We start from the raw sequence: 14,758 nt of genomic DNA on the forward strand, positions 1-14,758 counted from the left end.
CGAAATTCAAATAGAAGCCGTATGGGGCATTCTTGCTTATCGGCGGCCAGTGTTGCCAGTTGGCAACGTGCGTACAAAAATGTAGGTCACGCCGATTCATTGAGTGCGTTGTACGTTGATAGTAGTGTAAATAAAAACACGTGGCATGCAAGCGTTATTTACCATTTCGATGTCCTAATTGCATTGTACAACACACCTACGCGCAAAGCTACGTCAGTTTCTGTTGGTACTGGCTGGCACATAAATAGCAATGAGGCCACTTTTCTTCACAATCTCGGATCTATTTTCGTTGTCACAATTTGACAATCAGCCTCTTCCTACTTGATGTATAGCCTGCTCTATGGTATTTTTGTGGCTCTACCTAAAAGGACCAAACTATTATTCACCCAACTCTACCGCGCGCTGTTATCGCATTGATGTCTATCAAGTATATCGGTTGTTACAATGTCTCTTTTCACGTTGCGCCATGCAACATAAAATTATTGTACCTCATCAATAACAGTATACTATGTAAATATTGAACACCTGTTTAAAAATCCCTCGTCCCACGGGCAGGTTAACACATTTAGGGGGATTTTCCCTAAATTTTTGAGGAAATCGTGTTTTATTTTCAAGTACGATTCCTTCAGACATTGATTTAACAGAGGACAATCTAAAATCCTTTGTAATTTCGCACATCGACGTACATCAAAATCTGCTTTCAAACGATCTAATTGCGTTCTCCGAAGAAAAACGTTTATGCCCAAGGCCGTTGTCGTTTCCGACGTACGTCCTTACAAAAGTTTGTCAAAATACTCCTAAATTATGTTAGGTTAACCTCGTAAACCTTAACGAGATTGGGACCCTGCGTACCTCGGAGTTTCGATTCTGCTGCGTCCCTGTCGCACCAGTGGATTTTTATATATCTGTCTCGGGGCGTCTACTTGAATACTGTCTATGCAGTTGCGCAAAGGTTTGATCTCTCGCTTGTCATGTTATCCTGGTATCTTTTGTACCTACATGTATAAACGTATACTAGCGAAGAAATACATAGTATCTTAACTGTTTTACTACGTTAGAAACGCGATGAGCTCGTGTACATTCTAGAATGTGCCGCTGTTACGTTAACCGAAATAAAAACCCTTTTTAACGGCCACAAAATTTGCAACACTTAACTTTCGTCTGAACTGTAACTTCCACAATATAAAAATTCACAGCACACAGGCACTACAAATTTATTTTTCGCCCAAAATTGCCCGAACGATCAGCGATGAATCGCCCCGGAATTTTTAATGTTACCCCCTATAAAGGCCGTGTACGGGCAAAAAGCGAGAATCAATATTGCCCGTCGGTCCATAATTGGAAAATGTACGATGAAAGCCATAAATTTTCACTTTCCCTGCGTTTTTCTCTGCATCGTGAAATACGGCAGCTATTATGTTTAACTATACAAATATATCACGGGGCATGCGCTGCGATGTTTATTTGTTTTTTTATGTCGTATTGGAATTTTATTAGCTTTGAATGGAGAAGTGGACACCAAGAGGGCGTCTTTGCCCAGATATGGGGTACAAATATTAGGCTACAAACTAATCGTTGATCGGAGGCTACAAAAAAGGAATGTGAACTTTTGATTTTACTGTAGGTAATATATTAAATATATATATTGAAAAAAAAAGTCGTGGTGGCTTAATGGGTTGACCTATCGCCTCTCATGCAGAGGTTCGTGGGTTCAAACCCCGGCCCGCACCTCGTGAGTTTACGGTGAAGGAAAACATCGTGAGGACACCTGCACACACACAAGTGTGAAGTTCCTAATCCGCACTGGGCTCGCGTGAGAACTACGGCCCAAGCTGTCTCATTCTGAGAGGAGGCCTGTGCCCAGCAGTGGGACGTATATCGATAGGTATTCACACATCGAAAAAGTCTTGGTACACTCAATATCCTTAGACAAATTCGATGTTTTGTACGACTCGATACTAATATGGCTAAATTGAAATCTTCAAAACTATCTAGGGATAAAGTACATAGATCCCGAGGTAGTTTTTGATGAGTGTATAGATAGATTTCACAAAACTTAAGATCAGCTTTTGATGACCTGGCTCACAGAACTTCGTGTATGTATCAAAATGACATAATGCCTTTGAACTCATTCCGATTTCACGACCTAATTGACAGAATGAGCTCATGTTCACATCAACTACAATAAGCGAATGAAGCTGGTTAGCATTGAAAACAGATATTCAAAAATACCGATTAAAATATTAATCAGCACATAACCTGATCCCCTTAAGTTCCCAATCCGCACTGGGCCCGTGTGGGAACTACAGCCCAGACCTTCTCATTCTGTGAAGAGACTTGCGCCGAGCAGTTGGACATTATTTGATACAGAACAGAAGAGATACAGATACAGAAGAACAGATACAAAACAAAATTTAGAATTACTTAGAAACATCATCAGCTGGAAGACGTCCACTGTTGAACACAAGCCAAAGTATATTTCAGCTGTCCATGTAATACGTTCCTTGCTATATAACCCTGTGACAGACAGATGTACAACGAAACGATGGTGATAGGAGGGTTCCGTTTATCCTCCTTCAGGTACAGAACCCTAAGAAAGGGTTTCTCCCGGTGTCTACGGGACGTTTCTCCAATTACGACAAATAGCTATTACTTTACATACTAAAAGTGACTCATAAATCACGCGTAAAAGAAGTCATTTCCGAAGTCATTTATCACTCAAACGCCTGACACACATAAGGGCTATGTAGGCCGGGTACTTTCACCGCTTTCTAACGCGCGCGTTTAAGTTACGACGAAGACAATATCCATGTGACTTTAGCTCGCAAACGTGAAACGTAATTTTTGTCAGTTGAGTACTTGGAAGGAATTTGTAGGCAACATTTTGCCGGAAAACGTTAAAATTTGCAATGGCCTTAAACGCTGTTCCGTTGTGTTGAATAATACCTCGAGATCGACCACTCACAGACGACACACGACAGGTTGAAAACCAAAAAAATATTGTTTTCACTGTTTCCCATTAAAACCGCCGGTGGTAAGATCACTGGGAGGTGAAATACATACAGTGGTTGGCAAATTCGAGAGTCTGATCTGCTACTTGAATAAATGTTATTTAATCTTTAGCTGTGATAATTCGATCGATTGGAGTAGCAAACCAAATACCTACAACGAGCATTTTTCTGTCAAAAAAAGGGGTGACCCGTGATTGGCTTTTATTAAGTTTTACGTTACGATGTTTCGGTCCGAAACGCTACTACGGGTGCCAAGGCGTGTTCGATTACACCAACGGAAGTTTTGACTGTGTCGATGCAATTTTCTGAACTTCTACGGTTGTCGCTTCTGAGTACGGAAACCCAATGCACCTTTTCCATGGATAAAGGTTTCTTTAACGCTTCTCAGTACTATACCTATACCATACTTGAATTACTAAGAACGGTATCATATCAGATCAGACCGATGGTTTTATCGTTGACAAACTGTCGGACATATAGCTGTTCACATAAGCTGCTAATCTGACCAAAACAAAAGCACACAAATAGTCTTTTCTTTCTTGCCATCATCTGCCAATAAATTGGTGTAGGCTCCTTCGAATCTCTCAATTCCTCCTGGTTCTAGGCTGTGAGGGTCCGTTTCTGCCAGCTAGGTACTTTTATGATTTAATCTTCTCCGGCATTTAGGACCTTCTCCATGGGTTTTGGGGCCATCAACGGGTAGGTACTCATTGGACTTGCCTATTCTATTAATGCAACAATTCAGCGTCGCGTATCGCGTTACTGGACTTGGGCTTTAGTATCCGACATTTTGTTCTTCCGGTTAAACTGTCGTTACAATCTAATGAACCGGAGGGCGACTTTGAAATTAAAACTCTATCATACCATTCTTCTCGCTCTTCTATTCAATTTTCAAACTTCAATTCAAACAACAATTCAATTGTCGAACTTCGGATGAGGCCAGCTCTAACATCTTTCCAAATTACCAGTGTCGGTTTATAAGTAAACAAATCAGCACGTGGTTATCATGAATGGAGCTGTTTGTGGCGTGGGCCGCCGGCGCGCCGTCTGCTCACTTGTCACGGCTCATGCCCCGCTGTCACCGCAGGGTTGCCATCTTCAATTAAACCATTACCAGCTTCGATAAAACCTTTAAAGCCGGGTATTTTTGACGCAAAACATTTATGGGGAACTCTACCTCCCTCACAAAGATGTTAACGGAAATTGTAATCAAAGCGACGAATGTATTTTTCCCTTGTTGACTACGAGTATTTATTGGTACTTGACCATTTATTAATACGGTCACGGTCAATAATAAGATGAATGGCTAAGATAGGTACCTACTAATATAATAGTAGGTACTAATAATGAGTTTAGTTAGTAATTAATTACTCGCACTGTCCGGTAAAGTCAAAGCCAGCAGTGGGCATAAAACTGTCTTCTTCTTCTTCTTATGGCTCTCCATTACTGGAGGTCTGCCGTCAGCTCTGTGAACTGTTTCCGGTCTCTAGCCAAGCGAAATAGCTCTTCAACGCTGGCTATTCCTGTCCATTCGCGTATGTTGCGAAGCCAGGACTTCTTTCTGTCTTAAGTGCCTATAATCAGTTTAACTTCTTCTAGTTTCTTTCACTACTATCTGATTTGATATTGGCAGATCGTTTTTGGTCAGAATATATCTTACAATACGTTAAACCTCTGCTAATTCGGCTTCGTTCGTCTTAAGGGCCGTTGTCCACCCTGGTTAGTTTTAAAACTATCCTGTGTTTCTGGGCTTACTCCTAAGAAAATTGCTTTTAAAATTTAGCTGGAAAAACAGTGCTATATGCATGTTTCATGTCACGTTTGGTGTGAAACGACTTCTACGACATCTTCGATTTTAAAATCTCTTTTGAGAACTCTGGCTTAGTTCAGCCCATCATTCAAGTTTTCTGTGATTCACATCGGATATTATTGAAAACATAATTTTCATCAGTCTGGACCATCAGTCCGTCAGTGGACTGATTTGTTACCAGAAATATAATAGAAGTATTTATTTAAATTGTAATGTTTAATTTTAAGTTTCAATCTTACAATTAAAATAACACCCACCTTGAAGTAGAGTACAGTACAGTCTGTAAAAGAATTGTCATTATAAGTGTTTTTTTTACCTTATCTATCACACTTAAGTATTCTTGTCGATCCGCCATGCAAAGCTTTCGCAACGCATTCGAAGCTGCCAATCGAACGTCAACCCCGTTGTTTACAAACAGTTCATTCAAGCCTCATATTTCCCGGGGGGATCGCAAGACTTCCCGGGATCGCCCTTGAACCCGCACCTTAATCAATGCGGGATTGCTCAGGCGGGAATGGAATGCTGGATTGCCGCGAATTTTTAACGAGAGTCGCTTGTTTTTGGAGTGTCATTTGTTTTTGAACGTTTGTTTTTGAATTTGATACATGTTTATTGTAATACTGGTACTGTATTGTGCTTTGATACTATTTGTTGTTAGGTTAGGTTAGCTTTGCCCGTGTACATAAAAGATGGGCTAGTGACCTATCCCGCGGCAATTCTGAAAAATCCCGTCGTAATGCACCGCTATGATCATCATGTCTGCTTTTCGAGTCTCTAGCTTCAATAGTGTTGGTAATGGTTAGTCTGTCAGTCGGTAACGTTACACTTTTATAGTTATAAAGATAAAAAAACAACTAATAAGGCGCTAGCAAAAGTTGACGTCATTCGTTAGTCATATGTTTCCGTGGGTATATACTTCTGTTTACTTCTGTTACTAATATCTATATTCGAGCTTCGAAATCAATAGAGAAAGATAAAATAAAATAAAGATTAAAAAAAACTTAAACAGGTATAAACTGACAGTCAAATGTCACCTCTAGTTTTTATTTTATTCCAATATTGCACCTAAAATTCCAATGTCTTAATGTCTAAGGTAGATAAATGAAAATTTCGACATTCGTATAAGTCGATGAAATTTTTTGCCGACTGACATTCCCTAAGCTAAAGTCTGATTATAACTCACCATGACGTTTTCCCCGGGAGGCGTGGCGCACGCCACGGGACGTGCGTGGCGCTAGGGTTGTCAACTACAAGAAACTGGCAACATAGTACCCGGTATCTAAAAAAATACTGCATAGATTCAGACGTTACTTTGCGTAAGGCCATAAAAGGGTGACACTATTTAGCGGCCCAATAAAAAAAAACTTTTTCTGTTATTTATGTATGCCAATGCCATCTGTTGAAGAATGTCTTGAGCTACCCGGTATAAGTGACACAAGAGTTTTTAACATTTTATGAGGACAGTATTGCAGTGACCAAAGTCAAGCGACAAAGTATTAATTGCATAATGATTTCTAAATTAGTATATTTTGCCAAGAATCTTTATCATGTTATCACATAATTTGAAATTCAAAGATAAATATTTTTCGTATCGTTATATTCGAATTATTCGATAAAACCGGTAAATTGGGCTCGCACACAGGTTTCTGCACCTTCCTAAAATACTGAGAGGTTTGTTGTATTATTAAGACATAGACTTCTTATAGGTCTTGATTTACTCATAAAATTAAATAATCGGCATAATATTGATAACGAGAAATATGATATATTTTCTTCTCTTCTTTATTGCTCGGAGTTGTGGTTGCGGAATAGCAACGTAACATATTATAGGTAGCAGTGGCGAAGCGTCCATAGAACCCTATTCCCACCGGCTTGCCCGAATTTTTCAAAATATGACAACAGGACATTCAGTATTTATAAAAAATGTAAGCGATCTTTGCTTCGGCTTTACCACTGAAATATCTTACGCTACGCTACTGATAGGTAGTTAATTTATAGGAACATCCGCAAAGTAATATCTGAATGAGTCAACTATCTTACCAAACGATTAGTTCTAAGAGCATAAAACGCATTAGGGCGACAACCCTAGCCCAGACAGGGACCAGACGACGCGTGGATAAGCCGTTGCGTGAGATCGCCATCTTTACGCCACTTGATGGCCTTGTAATGGTGTAAGGCTGGGTCTGCATTTATAGTGTTGTGACGCCACCGTGTCACAGCCCAGTGTGTCATTAGCCTTAACCCTTCGTATGACATGGGCTACACACTAATTCTGGCGTCATTTCAGTCCATAATTCTGGTAAAAATTAGGAGAGAAATATGGTTATCCTTAAGGGGCTACCCAAGGTTTTTACGATTTTTGTCAAATTTTGAATCGTATCACCTACTTTTGCTCTACAAGTAGAATTTTAAGTCAAACGGCTATCGTTTCTTAAATTTTTTATCTCCATTTTTTTCAAATGAACACGAAGTTATGGCCAGAAAAACAGTTTTTTGGCCTAAAATTGTTCAACTTTAATGCCAAATATCTCAAAGAGAACAATAAACTTTGAAGTAAATATGGGATACAGTATTGCTTAAAACCGTTGTTGTTAATATAATAAGCAACAAAAAACATTAGAAAACTAAGGAATTCAGATCGAAAGTCATTGGGGCATGGGATCCCCTTAACGGACTGACGGACTGATTAAAAGTCAATCCAATGTGAATGTCAGAAAACCAGAATGGTGGACTGAATTGACGCTAAATTGAGCGTGCAACCGTTATCTATACTGTCTATATAATATTATATATGTCATATAATAAAAAAACAAAGCCATATGTAATGATTACATAGAGAGTATCAAATCCTACTCTACTATAAGCAATTTTTGTATGTTTATTTCGGGTATTTCAAAAACGGCACTGAAGATTTCGATCTGCAAAATTGATCTACATATCTTATCTCTGGTAAAACACATGCTTTCGAGTTTTAGCCCAAGCAAAGCTCGATCGCCAAGGTACATATAAAACGTGAGTAATCTATAAAAATTAACAACATTAATTACGTCGATGGTACTTTTCTTTACCTTTCTGCAGTGTTTATTCGAAGACACTAAATCTTGAGCCAGAGTGGAACCCTTTCGCTGCAAATTTGTGTGTCATGAAATTGACTGTGAAAAGATTACACTTAGACGACGAAATAAAAACTCATTCAATTCAACAAAATTGGACTTGAAATGAAGCGGTACAATAGCTTTTTGTAGCTACAATGAAAACTGTTGGAAATGCAGCTTCCATTCGCCGTTTTAAAGCTCTTGTAAGTAGAAAATCTCCTCGATAGTAGGTACTTAAGGCAAAAGCTTCTTTACAGCTTTCAAGCCCACCGTGACGGGAAAGTTTTGTAACGCAAATGTACGGTACGATACAAAATCATATTTATATGAAGCGTGTTTGATATGTATTACTTATACATTATAATACGGGTGACCAATGCTCATGCCCACGTGTTTGGTACGATGTATCTCTTTAGGATAGGAACTTGATTGTACATTTAAACTTTGCTGTTTGTTATTATTTAAGGTGAAAGAAAAATGTTACAGAAATAAAAACTCACATTTTGATGTGATCTGTTTTATTTCGAACTTTAAAATGTATGTATAAGCCATAAGGTTCTTAATATCATTAGAGTACAAAAATAATTGGTACATTTGGTCCTGGGTTGGTACAAAACGGTTAGAAGGTTTCCCATATATGAAGTATCATTAGAGTCGTCAGACTTAGTAATCACACAATGTCATTTCAAAATGACATCCGCTAAAAACGTAGAGGGGGATTTTTTAATCGTAGAGAAAGAGTGCACTCCTGCTCTCACTCTCTTTCAACTACACGAAGCTTTTAAAATAACCGTGAAATCCAAACTCCCAACAAGTTTTTTGTCCAAATCCATTTAAACCGCAATTATCCCATCTCAGGAGTTTTAAGGCAATCGAACGTTACCCGGACTGACGGATAGTAAACATCCCTGACCTACCGCCACCCGGGTTAGCCGGCCGGGTCACCAGGGTCGATAAACCCGAGCGTTTCTCAAGAAACGTCGGATTCTCGCGTTGCGTTCTTTTGGAATCAATGCGATTCTCTCGTTGCGTTTTTTTGTTTCTTCCTCTTTTTTGTTCCTTTGTTAGACCACTTTCGTTTATTTATTTAGAATACTGTGCAAGAAATATATTAATGAACGTGGTTGACGTGTGCACGTGTGCTTATAACCTTATCTAATACTACTAATATGATAAATGCGAAAGTTTGTGAGTGAGTGAGTGATTATGTTTGTTACTTCTTCACGCTGAAACGGCTGGACGGATTTGGATGAAATTTGGCGGGAAGTAGCTTTATAACCTGGACTAAAAACATAGGATACTTTTTATCCCGATATTCCGATGGGATAGGGATAAAATCTCGGAATAAAAACCGCTGGGCTTAGAGTCATAAAATTTGGTATATAGGTAGCTGGACGTCTGGAATAACACATAATAGGCGACTTTTTATCCCGATATTTCCACGGGACAGGGATATAATCTTGATATTTCAACCACTGGGATTAGAGTCTTGAAATTTTGGATAGTTGTTCTCAACGCAACATCAATGGCGACCACGATATAAATTTTGGGAATTCCCAGGGGAATTTTGTAAGATCTCGGAATTTCAATTGTAACTACCAGATCGAATAGTTTATGCGTGCGAAGCCGCGGGTAAACTCTAGTAATATACTAATCCTTACTATATAGGTAATATATAATATTATTAATATTATAAGTGCCAAAGTAGTATGTTTGTTCTATTACCTTGTTTAACTCGTGTTTAACGACGTTCCGGATAATAACGTAAATAAATAATAACATGATGAACCATTAGCTAAAAAAAAATGCATAATCGTTTGAAAAGTATGTTTATATTTTACATGGAGCTCATAAAATAAAAAACAACGTATCGTCACTACTTCAAAAAAAACTCGTACCTCGAAACTTGAGTGAACTTTATAAAAATTATGTCAAGGTTCAATTTTGTTGACATATTGATTTTAGATACGAGATTTTTTCAAAGTAGTGACGATATCATAAAAAATCTTTGACGTAACGTTCATATGGAATAACGTCGTTTTGTCTAATGATAATGATCGAAATACTTTCATTGAATATTTGATAGAATGAAAGGGAGCATAATATAATTTTACATAATTAAGTTCAGTGAAGGATTTAAAAATAGGTTAGGTTAGGTTATGTTAGAATGTCATCGAGACGCGAAACGCCTAAACTACGCGAAACACGAGCTCTACGAGATTTTACGAGAAGCTCCATCGACTTTACGTCACACCTTTCGTTTTATACAATACAAAATGTACATTATGCGTTTTAAATATTATTATAAGTGACTATTATACCACTTGTTTATTATGCAATTACAAATCATATCAACTATTAGCTGTATTCTCGGAAACTACCCGGTTTATGTTATACATTTCGTTTTTATCATCATACACGCCCGCAGATTGAAATTATACTTTTCGTTTATATCTAAAGTGAAAATTAGAAATAAAATTGTAACGAAAATCATTAAGTACATATCTTCACGATCCGTTGACAGCAGACGAAAGCTTCCCAATTCAACGCTCAGGTGAGCATCACGAGGTGATAACCAACCGTACCTTATCAATACGCGACCCGTCATAATAAATACGGCAACGAGCACTGATTAAATCTCTATGTGCGTACCTTTATCATGTTTACGCTCTATTTGACAGTTACGCAATATCACTGTATATAATTGTTCAGTATGTATCCCCCAATGCCATTTGGAATCTGGACATTGATTGAAGGGTATAGAATCCACCTGTGCGTCCAATTTTTTGTGATATCGCTATTCGATTGTTAATAAACGAGTGTGTCAACGCGTTGCCCAGTTCATTGGTTCTAACCACTGCAGTTTATTAAACGCAAACGTGTCGCTTCACCCGGATTTTGGTGGCCCAGTTGCAGAATTGCCTGGGAAATACGAGGGTTAAGCGGAAAAGCGTGCAAGTGAAGTAATTGGTGAGTGTTTAGCGGCCATAAACTTAAGCCACATATTTCATACGCATAAAAAGTACGTTCAAAATGCCGTTTTATCTTTAGTTGGTATTAAAGAAGTTGGAATACTAAACTAACGTTAACGTTAATAATAAAAAAAAATTTTTTTTCAACTGGATGGCAAACGAGCAAGTGGGTCTCCTGATGATAAGAGATCACCACCACCCATAGACACCTGCAACACCAGGGGGATTGCAGATGCGTTGCCAACCTAGAGGCCTAAGATGGGATACCTCAAGTGGCAGTAATTTCACCGGCTGTCTTACTCTCCACGCCGAAACACAACAGTGCAAGCACTGCTGTATCACGGCAGGATTAGCGAGCAAGATGGTGGTAGCAATCCGGGCGGACCTTGCACAAGGTCCTACCACCTGCAAAGATTACCTTGATTACCTTGTATAAAAATGTTTTTTCGCGGAACACTTCTTAGGTTCTTTTTGTTTTTTTTTTTGCGTGCTTGGTTTACGCTGTACCACAATTACACCCGATAGCAAAGAAAGATGTGCTCCAAGTTGGTTGATGCATGTCCAGTAAATAACCGTTCATCTTAGATTTGTAGAAGGCTAGATTGTAACGTCCTGGGAATATAAGCGCACTCAGGGATGACGAAAATGATGAAGACTGAGGGAAAACACTAACTGCGAATTTTAGGGCAGTTTATTTATCATGATCGTGTACGAAATACGACAAAAAATTCGTTCACTTTTTCTTCAAGATAAGCTGCCGGCCATTATTAAAAAAAATCTGATAGAAATCGGGAGGGCAAATCAAAGGGGAGAGCTATGTCTGTCAGATATTTGGGTATTATGTGCTTTGTAACTGATTATGAGAATTAATGGTATTCTACTGACAGGTATTGATAGAGTTCTAAAGAAATTATTACGATGTATTTCCATAGTCCAGGGTGCTAATTATGATGATGCTAATTCGTGTTTCATTCTTGTTTACAGGTCTTACAAGACATCAAGGTAATTATGGTTCGCTCTCTGCTTCCCTCTTCTTGCGTTCTGCACATTTTCCAATTTATTTCGTTCTTTTAAGTTGTTTTAAGTTTTTCAATCGGAGCGATTGCTTCGAACTGTTTTCTTTATAGTTTTGTTTTTCTTGTCTTTCGCTTTAAACGTGGCTGCGACGACGTAATGAGGTAAGTTTAGATTTTTCTACAAAAGTCAAAGTTTCGATTTATGTTGATGACATCATAAAATAATGAATGGCGGGTACTTAGAATTATAATTTGGCTGTTGATTATGAGGTAGGTATAGGGACTGATAAAGATTACTAAATTTAACTTTCTTGGTATGAAAAAGTCGACCAAGAGCGACTCGCGCACTGAGTGTTCCCGTCCGAATGAAACAATTGGGGGCTTTCGGATGTTTTCTTCTATTTGTGCTGTGAAGTCTTACTTCTTGGCAAATTCCATAATTCTTTGTGAACGATAAGTATTCTGTAGGTTTTAATTGCCACGGTTTTGTGTTTCCACAGTTACAAAAGGCTGAGTAAATGGGTATATATTAGGTATCTTGAACTTAAAAAATGTTTTTTTAATGTCCAAAGGATTGCTAACTTGAGTATTTAGTTGGTTTGCTGTACCCTCTAAATTTTATTGTCAATTTTTTCCATACATTGCTCGATGTTCCAAGTGTACAGTCGAGTTCATAAACATGTGAGAAAAAAATTTATCTAAAATATCTGAACACGCTTCTACGCCGTTAACAATAGAGTCGTGTTCAGATATTTTTGATAAAATTTTTGCTCACAAGTTTATGAACTCGACTGTTCCACGTCAAAGGCACTTAATTTTAAACAGAAAATTCCAATGAAAAATCTTTCCGGAGGTATCCGACTATCCAATTAAACTAATCTAACCATCTGCCACGATATTCCTAATTAATTTTAAAACACTTTGAATAATTGTGTGCTAAGCAATCCCAATTACTTAGTTCGAGTTAATTTCTATCGGAAATATTGAAGTACCTAATCACCCAAAAAGCCTTACATGACATAAAAAAACAATTGTCTATATGTACATAGTACCATCAACAGTACATCCGCGGGGGGTGGAGGCAAAGCGGTCGATGGGGCAACGACCCCGCCCCTACCTCCCCCTACTTATTTATTTATTAAAAACCCTATTGTATCGTATTAATTTGTCTGGAAACTTTAATAGCCCTAATAAAGGAAGGCTCGGCGAGATTAAATTCGCCTTTTTTCACATTTTGAAGTCTATAGATTGTTAACCTTAACCCGCAACGTTGCACGCGTAAAAGAAAAAAAAGAAGTAAAGCCCAAGCTTGTGGATCTGGCATACTGATATAAAATCCAAAAAAATTTAAAATTACCATTGGATTTCCGAATTAAATAGTTTTTAGAAATTTGCACGTTTGCATAGACTTGTTCCGTGGAATATAAGGATAATAAATTGCTAATTAATTAATTTAATTTTCCAAGAGCCTGAGCTACAGAGCCATCTACTTACCAAATTTTCCTTATTCAAATTTTGCATATTCCAACGCGAATTTTTACTGTGTTAAGTAATTTACCGCTGCAACAGTTAGCTTTTCGGGAATTACAAATTAAAATAACTTGTATCTTCTAAACTTGTCTTTTGTATCAGTATCTTTATTTATTATTCAAATTGTTATTATTATTGTTTTGTATTGTATTGATTGAAATAAATAGATATTACACGATATAATCTTCTAAGCGATAGTATAAGATAATTATGATATAAAAAGTTTGTTATGTTTTTGGGGATAATGAATTACATTAAATTTTCAACTCGGGGAATTGAAATTCAGAGCGATTTAGGAAATCAAACTGAAAGGATAAAAATGATGTTAAGTACATATTGAACGACAGCAGGGCTACTACGAAACTCGAAACTCGAAGTTCGTGTCGTGCGGTCCCTCTGACACTTGTACTATTTAATACGAGAGCGAGAGGGACGGTACGATACGAACTTCGAGTATTCGAGTTTCGTAGTAGCCCTACAGGTACGGAAACGGAACTCATCGCGTGGATTTTTTTTTATTAGAAGGAAAGGCAAATGCCAAAGAGCTTCCCATTTCAAATCAAAGAGTTTAATTTTTATTGCGCACCAATTTTTTTCTGTCGGTGAGCTAATTTTATTTGCGTTTCAGCCTTAGCTAGGAAAATACGGGAAGGCTTGACATTCACACTACCGTCGTACTATTGTCTTTTTAATGGCACTATAAAAACTTTCTTGACGGAGATGACTAGGCGGTTCAAAGTTCTTCCTGTTTGAGATTGGAAATCGGATTGCTGGAAATATTTAGTAAGCAATTATACCTATTTTTTATTAGAAAAGCCATAAGCAAATTATTTACGAGTACTTGTCGTGGACATAATACATACTTACTATTAAAAATTGTAAAATGTCAATTACTACAATGGGATATTTTACATAACATAACTTGTTCTTCATCATCATCATCAGTTTTCATAGAAAAAATATACGTCTACCTACGTTGTTTGGAAACATAAACTAACCATCGGGCAACTAAATGCAATTAAAAAAATTAAATCCATACTAATATTATAAATGCGTGTGTTTGTATGTATGTTTGTTTGTTATGTGTTTGGAGCGACGTATCGACGTGGTATTTGGCATAGAGATAGTTTATGATCCAGAGAGTGACATAGGCTACTTTTTATCCCAGAAAAATGCACAGTTTCTGAGGGAACAGCGCGCGATGACCGAATTCCACGCGGACGAAGCCGCGGGCAAAAGCTAGTCCTACTAATATAATAAATGCAAAAGTTAGTGAGAATATGTCCGAGCGAGCGTGTTTGTTAAGTACACCTTAACGCTAAAA

General features: G+C 37.8%; 1 protein-coding gene across 4 annotated transcripts in view; it reads left to right on the forward strand.

The window, feature by feature from the left end:
* Positions 1 to 14,758, forward strand: part of Tet (Ten-Eleven Translocation (TET) family protein) — a 139,594-nt gene that overhangs the window by 92,111 nt on the left and 32,725 nt on the right. For 3 of the 4 annotated variants that reach the window (XM_074095655.1, XM_074095657.1, XM_074095658.1), the window contains one exon: positions 11,873 to 11,890. The exons of the other annotated variant lie outside the window; for it this stretch is intronic. In XM_074095655.1, the coding sequence (XP_073951756.1) occupies positions 11,873 to 11,890 (18 nt within the window). The remainder of the gene's footprint in view (positions 1 to 11,872; positions 11,891 to 14,758) is intronic. 4 annotated transcript variants of the gene reach the window in all.

The sequence above is a fragment of the Choristoneura fumiferana genome, chromosome 12 (assembly GCF_025370935.1).
Source record: "Choristoneura fumiferana chromosome 12, NRCan_CFum_1, whole genome shotgun sequence".
NCBI lineage: Eukaryota > Metazoa > Arthropoda > Insecta > Lepidoptera > Tortricidae > Choristoneura > Choristoneura fumiferana.